Source organism: Moschus berezovskii, chromosome 7, assembly GCF_049115385.1.
Source record: "Moschus berezovskii isolate FMDL1 chromosome 7, NW_MosBer_1.0, whole genome shotgun sequence".
Classification (NCBI taxonomy): Eukaryota; Metazoa; Chordata; class Mammalia; order Artiodactyla; family Moschidae; genus Moschus; species Moschus berezovskii.
Window position 1 is genome coordinate 78,189,571 of NC_142466.1, and position 9,136 is coordinate 78,198,706.

General features: G+C 49.6%; 1 protein-coding gene across 2 annotated transcripts; it reads right to left on the reverse strand.

Moving 5' to 3' along the window:
• Positions 1-1,970: 1,970 nt before the first annotated feature.
• On the reverse strand, positions 1,971-6,412 carry NKX2-6 (NK2 homeobox 6). 2 transcript variants are annotated; one of them, XM_088837713.1, is made up of 2 exons: positions 6,136-6,412; positions 1,971-2,578 (listed from the first exon to the last, which is right to left on the reverse strand). In XM_088837713.1, exons 1-2 carry the CDS (start codon positions 6,410-6,412, stop codon positions 1,971-1,973), a joined length of 885 nt encoding a protein of 294 aa, XP_088693839.1. The 2 variants fall into 2 exon arrangements, with proteins under 2 accessions (XP_088693839.1, XP_055283797.1); XM_055427822.2 differs by having other exon boundaries at positions 1,971-2,596.
• Positions 6,413-9,136: the final 2,724 nt, after the last annotated feature.

The following is a 9,136-nucleotide window of genomic DNA, read 5'->3' on the forward strand; positions in this document are numbered from 1 at the left end:
CTCGGTAAGAACTTTACCCAAAGAAGAACAACAAAAGAGTCTTAAAAATTAACATAGTAGTCTAGAATCTGATCTCAGGGAAATTTAATACAACTCATTGAACAACTGAAGGACAGAGAGATAGTTGCTCGGTGGCAATACTGAATTTAACTCAGCTGTCATAAATCTAAGGCCAGTGTCCAAGAGTAACTTTTCCTCTTGTAAGAAATAACTCCTGCCCCCAAAGTGAAAGAAGAATGACAACACTCTGACTGATTTCTCATAATGGTGATTTTAATTGTAGTCTCTCTCTTTTTTAGTCTTAGCTTAATTGACCAAGGAGTATTTATTGAGAGTTCCTAATTTAAAATATATAGACTGTACTTTTTTAATCCCAGGCATATAAGACTGACTATAATTGAAGGACACCACAGGGTGGTTTCTAAACACACTTTTATTAACAGATTTTTATGGAGAAATAAAAGAGAAAAGGGATGGGAGCAAAAAGAAGAGAATGTAAGGAAATTCTAGTAAAGAGAAATATGAGCAATTACACTTGTTTTTAACTTACACATAAACTTTAAGAGATACAAGCTGTCAATAGTCAGGCATCGTTGACATAGGACCAAGCAGTCCATGTTTCCCACATTGGTAAAACACACACAGACACACACACACACAAAACTAGGGCAAATTCAGAAATGAGAAAATGCAGGGCTGGAACAATTTAAATATTAGAATTTATTAAATAATGGAAGTTAACTTTTGACAAGTTAGTGGTCCAGGGGATGAAGATGCATACTTTTTCATTGTCTAAGAAAAAAAAAAGATATTGAGGAAAAAAAGAAATGAGTCTGGTTTTCCTACTAATACCTACCAAAGACAACTTATTTGATACCCATGTCCCTATTAATAAAATGAGTTTGTTTTCAGTCTTCAGTGAGCATGGTTTCAAACATATTTGTGCCTGGGGGAGTTATAATTTCCCCTAAAGTTCAGGTTTCCTGACCATTGTGTTAGGACAACTGGAAGCTGATGGGAAGTTTAGAAGCCTGCTACCTTCTGAAAGAAAATCTATAGGAGCAGGCTGGGAAAGGGGTGGGGAGAGGTAACCCCTCCAAGAGCTGAATGCAAGTTTTGTCTCTCTAGGAAATTCGCTGTGTACTGAAGACTAGAACTTCTGGGTTTCATTTTTACTTTAATTCTAAGCTCTTTAGTGGATATTGAGAAGTGGATAAATTCTGACGGCATATATACAAGACACACACACACACACATATTTAGGCTGAGCTGAAAACAGGAGATAAGATGCACTTACAGTGAGGGAAAAACTAGAGAGTGGTGGATACCTTCTAGAGAACAACTGTGGCTCCAGAAAAAAGCGCTCGCCTAGATTAACACTGAGTCCCTGGGAGTGTAGCCCTGGAAGGTGGTGCGCGGGACAGACTAACCCCCACAGGAGCATGTGTCTCGTACAAGTTTTCTTGGCTCCCCGGTCCTCCTCTTCCAGGCTCTTCATCCCTCTCCCCTGGCTCATCTCATTTTCTCCTTCTTTCCCCGCCTTGCCTTTAATTGAGGGGTCGAGACCCTCTCCAGCAACCCCATCATCTCGGCATCCTCCGGGGCTGCCGCACACAAATAAGAGAGCCTCGCAGCCCCAGGGTTTGAGGTCTGAAAAGTCTCCTGCCTCAGTACTACTCTGACCCCCGAAACTATCAGCCACCCTCGGCTTTTCCCCTTCCCCGGTGTCGCTGGGTGGGCGGCTTGGCGGAGGCCAGGCTTTGTGTCTTTTGGGAGGCGATCGCCCCCAGGGCCTTCAGCTGGATGGCTGCCCGGGGGGCAATTCGCAGTCCCAGGCACCGCTAGGGAGAGACGTGCCATCGGGTCGCCTGCTTCCTCCTTGGCGGCGGTCCCTCATCCCGGCCGCGACCGGACAGCGGGGAGGCGGGACTGAACCTCTGGTCAGGGTGGCATATCCGAGATAAGACGCCTCACCAGGCCCTGACACCCTGCAGCGTGGCGGGCAGAGGACTCTGCGGGCTGGCGCTCGGCCCACCTGCGCCGAAGCCCGAACTGGCCTGGGGGACTGGGGGCGCGGGACCCGGGGGTGCGCCCGCGTAGCCGCCGCCGTAGCCGGCACAGTAGGGAGCGCCCGCGTAGTGGCCGTAGCAGGAATAGGGAGCCGCTGCCGCCCCGTAGGACCCGGGGAAAGCGGGAGCGCTGGGTCCCAGGCAGGGCTTGCCATCGCGCACCAGCACGGGCACCGCCACCCGGCGCGGCGCTAGGGGGTGGCCCGCCAGTTCCAGGGACTTGTCCTGGCGTTGTCTCTTGCACTTGTAACGTCGGTTCTGGAACCAGATCTTGACCTGCGTCGACGTGAGCTGCAGCGCGCTGGCCAGATGCTCGCGTTCCGGGGCCGACAGGTACCGCTGCTGCTTGAAACGCCGCTCCAGCGCCAGCACCTGCGCCTGAGAGAAGAGCACGCGCGGCTTCCGCCGCGGCCGCGCAGTGGGATGCTCCGCGCCGTCCCTGCGCGCGCCGCCGCCGCGGGCCCCCACGCAGCGCTCAGGCACCTGGGTCCCGCCGCCGGGGAACGAGGCTGCGCTGAGGACGGACTCTGAAAGCACAGGAAGGAACACCGTCAGCGCCAGCCTAAGGTTCACCGGAGCGACTTTTCCAAGGGACGCCCCTCCTCCCTGGTAGCCTTCACCTTGCGCGCCGGTCTCTTCCTTCTGCTCACCCCCTCACCCCGTCCCAGGTCGCTCTAAATGTTCCTTTCCCCCAGGTTGTCTGTTTTGTACCTGTGGTGATGATTGGTGCTAGTGATTTAGTTCCTAAGTCGTGTCTGACTCTTGCGATCCCATGGACTGTAGCCCATCAGGCTCCTCTGTCCGTGGGATTTCTCCAGGCAAGAATACTGGAGTGGCTTTTCATTTCCTTCTCCAGGGGATCTTCTGGATCCAGGGGTTGAATACAGGTCTTCTGCATTGCAGGCGGATTCTTTACCGACTGAGCCACCAGGGAAGTATAATGCAAGTTGTGACTCTGTGTTTCTCAGTGTACAGCCGTTTCCCCAAAGGTAGACTCTTGATCAAGACTCTAAGCTTCATTTTCTTCTGAGAATGTCTGTATCTGGGCTGTTCACTTTGACTGCAATTCTCAAGTGTGAGTAAGTTTGGGGAAACATTTGCTGCCAGTCTATTAGATAGAGATTAACTTTAGATTGTTCATAGTGGGGAGAGAGAGAGAGCCTGGTTATCCATTGTGGCCCCGACTTCTAGCCCAAGTGCCGGGAGCTCCAGTGCTACCCACCTTTACTGGCATCCTTGCTTCTTTTGTCATCAGGGACCCACCCCATGTTTCTCCAACACGATGCTTTGTAATCCAAATTAACAAAACAAAATATTTTCTGGCTCCTGATTCTTGGTTCAGAAACTAAGGTTCTTTTTGCAGGTATATAAATTTGAGATCCACATTTGGCTTTATTTTTTTTAAGTGGGCTCTTCCCTCTTTGGGACCTCCCTGGCAAGCAGGTGGCATTGGCTCCTCCCTGACTTCCTGTTTAGAAGAGGCAGAGCTCCCTGAAGATCACCTCAGGGCAGCCGTGCCCAGCCCGCCAAAATGCAAGCTTCCTTTCCTTTTATCCTACATCTCTCCTATTTTGGCAAAGCTCTGTTTTTACCCAAAAATAAGAAGGGAGGCTTCCCAGGTGGCTCAGTGGTAAAAAAAATCTGCCTGTATTGCTTGCCAGTGCAAGAGATGTAAGAGACTCGGTTTCTATCCCTGGGTCAGGAAGATTCCCCTGGAGAAGGAAATGGCAAGCCACTCCAGTATTCCTGCCTGGAGAATCCCATGGACAGAGGAGCCTGGCAGCTGACAGTCCATGGGGTCGCAAAGAGTTAGACACAACTGTGTGTCAGAGCAAGAACAAGCAGGGAGGCAGTGCTAAGTTTTCATGAAATTCATGAGAGGAGAAAACCAGAATGTGGAGTGATGCATGTGCGTGGTGAGGTAGAGCAGGATGCTTCTAATTAGAGCCAGCGCTGTAGGAACCGACTCAGATCCACAGCCAGCTGGCATGGTCTCCTGCGGGATGGAACTGTTTGGCATTTCAGATTGAGGAAACAAGACTTTCCTTCAGCGAAGCCTGTGTTCAGACAAACTGAGAACATCTCTCCCCGAAAAGAGGAAAAATATTGACAAGGCTTTGTTTTCTTAGCAAATCAAAATGTAACTACTGGCCTTCAGTGGCTCTGTGGAGCCAGCAAGACCCCATTTGGGAGTTGCTGACCACTCAGGCCGAGGAACTTCAGGCCACCTCAATCCCTCCCGGTCACAGTTTGGAGTCCCTGTCACCCTGTGTCCCTGAAAGCAAGGTGGGGATGAAGGAGGAGCACAGAGTCCCCCAGGAATGTCTCTTCCACGTGTGGTCAGTGGCTGCCATGGCTCCTGGGCTTAGATCCTGGAGCCGGGCCAGGCCGCTTTTCACTGTCACTGCCCCAGGTGTGACAGCAGAGGAGGAGCCCGCTGCAGTGTCTTCAGCTGCAAGGTGACAGCAATGGTCAGAGGAGTGTGACCCTTCTTCGGCAAAGCCGAAATGAAAGGTCAGTTGGCTGAGTAGCACTGGGGAAGTGGAGGGCTTAGAGTCTGTTGCAGAATATGCACAGGTTTCTTTAAGAACACAGCAAAGTGTACTGTTCTCCAGGCTCCTGGCTGTTGTTGTATTGTCGTTCAGTCACGCTGTGTCTGACTCTGCGACCCCATGGACTGCAGCATTCCAGGTTCTCTGTCCTTCAGTATCTCTCAGAGTTTGCTCAAACTCCACTGAACACATGATGCCATCCAACCATCTCATCATCTGTCATCCCCTTCTCCTCCTGCCCTCAATCTTTCCCAGCATCAGGGTGTTTTCCAGTGAGTTGACTCTTCACATCAGGTGGCCAGAGTGTTGGAGTTTCAGCTTCAGCATCAATCCTTCCAATGAATATTCAGGGTTGATTTCCTTTAGGATTGACTGGTTTGATCTCCTTGCAGTCCAAGGGACTCTCGAGTCTTCTAACTCCAAACTGGTATCTTTATTTTCTTCATGTGGTTAGTTTGAGGCTCAAATAGAGTGGCTGTGGCACAGCCTGGCTGAGGAGACCTGACCTGTGAGGTTCCTCCTGAAGCCCCCAGACCTGCATGAAGGCTGAGAACTGAGACAGAGAGTTTGGCAAGTGGCTTTTTCATCCCTCAGACTGTTGAGTCTCCCCTGCCAAAGCTTCCCGGATGGCAGGAGCCAACCCATTACAAGCCCTGTCCACCTCTTCCCTTCCTGCAGCTGGACGCAGATCCCTGGGGCTGTCTGCCAATGCACAGGTTGTGCCTTTGGAGACCAGACGCTGAAACTCTGCTGGAATCATCTGTCTCCCAGAGCAGCTAAAACTCGAGCTGCCCTTACCGAGCGGCAGTCAGAGGAACGAGACTGGGCTGGCCACTCAGCAAGCCCCAAGAAAAGACTGGGCTGGGACTGACCCCAGAGCCTAACAGAGTTTCCTCTCCCAAAGCACCCAGCTGCTTTGATGGCTACACTTTTGGCAGATGGTCTAGGGTAGAGAGAGAACAGGAGATGGCAGGAAAAGCTGGTGGTGATGAAGCACAGCTAAAATACTGCAGAGGGTTTTGCTGTAAGAAAGAAGCTATGCTCTGTGATGACCTAGAGGGGTAGGATGGGAGGGAGGTTCAAGAGAGAGGGTATGTATGTATACTTATGACTGATAAACTGTTGTTGTATGGCAGAAATCAACACACATTGTAAAGTAATAATCCTCCAATTAAAAATAAACTTAAAGAAAGGAAGAGAAACCGGAGTTTCTGGGAACTGCCTCAGTGAGTAGGGGAGAATGTGTTTCTGGGAATCATGTAGGACAGACTGTGGGAATCGTGAGCCCCCAAGATTCAGGACCTTATTTTCGTTAGGATGCCTGGAGGGGATGGTAGAGGGGGCTGAGAGTCCAGTCCTTCTGACTCTTCGAGTGAAAGGCCCTCTCCTGGCCTTCCTGGCCCTAGGAGCCAGGAAGGCCAGGAGATGAGTGTCCCCTGCAAACGCCAATTGGTAATGATCTAACCCCACGCCTTGGTCTCCCTGTAGGATCCAAGACCCCGGCTCGTACTCACCTGGCTCATCCACCGGTTCAGAGTCCATCTCTGTGACTAACTCACTGGGACCCCCGGAAGGCTCTGACCCTTCCTGCCTTCTGTCTTCGCTGTCTGCGCTCCGAATGCTGGGTACCTCGGACCCTCGCTGTTCTGGGACCGGTCGCAGGTACTGAAAGTTTTTCCGGCTCCTCGGTGTTCTCTGGAGTTGCAAGGCATCCGGGCCGAGATGCTCACGCTCCAGGCTCAGGATGTCATTGACCGAAAAGGGAGTGGAGGTGACGGGGTTCAGTAACATTCCAAAGGCAGAGGGGGAGGGGCTGGGGCGTCCCTGGTCCCCACAGAGCGGAGCGCCCAGAGCTTTCCGTTTTGTCGCTGCAGACCCCGCAGACCCAAGATCTGCGACAGACGCCCAGCGTCCCGGATTGAGCCTTCCTCTGGACCATCCCTGCCAGACGATTGACCCGGAGAACCTAGTGACAAAACCGCGGAACCCCATTGGTTCTTGCAGAATCCACGTGTTAACTTAGCATCTTCCCCTCCCGCCAGCCGCCCACCGCCTGCAGTCCTTTCTTCTCTTGCCCTCCTAATTTCTCACCAACCTACAGCCACTTTCCGTAAGGTTCGGGTTCTCAAAAGCAAGGAAAAGGGGAGAGAGAGTGCGCGCGGCTCGCATGTAATGTGAATACATTACAAACCAGAGCTTCCGAAGTCAACCATGGGTCCCTCGGGACTCTCCTAGAAAGTATGCGGAGCTGGGGGTGGAACCCTTGCTCTGCAACCCGAGTCGGTCCCTCCCTACCTGGCTGGAAAACTCTAGAGCGAGACCTCTGGGCACGCTCAGGATTGGAGCTGAACGCGGGAGTCTTGGTGCGTGCACTGTCGGAGCCAAGAGGCTGGGAGCTCCTTCCAGGGAGCAGAAGCTGGATCCTGGAGGAGCGAGTCTTGACCCTCCACGGCCAAGACTGATGTGGAACTGTCTCATTTAGAGCCAAGTTGGGTGCGGGAAACCGAGATCTGCCACTTCCCAGGAGGGACCTCCCAGCCCTGGAGCTAAGAAAGGCTTTAGGAGCTATGCCAAGGGAGACTCTGGCCTCTTTGCAGGCTCGCGAGTGGGTGGAGAGGAGGAAAGGAATGGCCCTTGCCTCGGTGTAGGTGCCAGACAGGGGCTCACTTTACCTTTCACGACTCTGAGTTCCTTCTTTTCCTCCCCTAATTTATCCTCCCTAAAGTTGTCTTGAGTGTGTGAGCATGGGTGTAGGAACGCGGCGCCCCATGAAAGGGTGGGAAGTTTTGACTAGCATCAGATCTTCAGAAAAACTCCTTGGACACAGCCAGCGCCGAATAAAGGGAGCCTGTGTGTTCAGTGAAGGAAATGGCAACAAACTCCAGTATTCTTGCCTTGGTAATCCCACGGACAGAGGAGCCCGGTGGGCTACAGTCCATGGGGTCGCAAAGAGTCTGACATGACTGAGCGGCTAAGCGCGCACGTTGGTGTGTGCAGTCGTTAGGAATAGGCAGATGCAAGTCCACGGATCCGGACTCGTTCTGGAACGTATCAACTGTAGGCTTTGGGCAAAGTATTTACTCTTTCAATCTCAGGCGTAATGAAAAAAAAAAAAAGGAGATAAGAATAAGCCCATAATAGGATGACTGTGAGAATTAAATGAGAGTATGTGTGTGTATGCCACTGTAAGGATTATGACTCCTTATACTACATGGTTCAGTCAAACATAATTCGAGGTCAACGGTCAGAGCACAGAATATAAGAAATTTAAAAAAATGTAAATCCAAATGAAACCTCATTAGAGTTCTTTTTGGAAATTCAGATAAAATGTTTCTTAAATAAACCTTCTTTGGAGAATTGGATATTTTAAGAACTTACTGGGCATGATTATTTCCTGAAACCTGGATAAACTGTACATCTCCCCAGTCTAGTGGGCACAAAATTTCTTGCAAAAATTAATGCAAATTTGATGGTTCTGCCAAGACATGATTTCTATATACTGTATCATTTGATCTTTACATCAAAGACATACCCAAGTGTTTTCAGTTTCTCTTTTCTTTTCTTATTGAAGAATTGAAATCAGAGAAGCTAAGCAACTCAGGAGGTGACCCAACTCCTCAATGGCAGGGCGAACCAGGACTTCTGTTTTGCCAAAACAAAATCCTCCCACCTCCCTGAGACATGGCTTGGCCCTCAGAGATGTCAAAAATCTTTCAATGACCCGTAAATTTATTTAAATGTTTTTATTTTATGATTATAAAAGTCATGCACACTTTGGAAAAACTAAGGAAAAGTTGAAAAGAGCATAAGATCCATATAGAGATGATATTTTAGCTCTCTTAAGAATGTATTTCTGCATGTATGAGCTCATAAAGTAGATGCAAGCTTATATTTTTTAAATTTACATTATAAGCATGTCTAGCTTCAATAGTTTTTACAGTTATATTTTTAAATGGCAATGCAATAGTGCATGTTATGGCTGGCCACCTGATTCAAAGAGCCGACTCATGTGGGGCAGTTCATAGGGTCGCAAAAAATCGGACACTACTTAGCCACTGAACAACAGTGAATGAAACTTAATAAACTTTATAATTTTAGATTATAGCTATTTATTTCTCTGTCGCTGTAAATAGTTCTTCAGAGAACATCCTTGTCAACATTTTGGATTATTTTCTAGGGATAAATACGTAGAATAAACAATGAATCAAATAATACAATGGAAAATTTCCTAAAATACATTCCAGGACTTCCTAGAAAAGCAGTATTAAGGTATCCTCCTCCTTTCAGAGGTACAAGCGATAGGTAGGTGAATATTTACAACCACCACCGGGGCACCCAAGAGATGGCGAATTTCTTTATAGAACTTTTCCATTCAGAGCACGTGGTGTGGGCGCTCCTCCTACTTCGCTCCCACATCTGGCTCAGTCCTCGCCTTCCAAGCTCGGCTGGGAGTGGATCCTGTTTAAAAACTTTTAGCAGCAAACCTGCCAGCGCGTTATTCTAGCGTGGAATTCT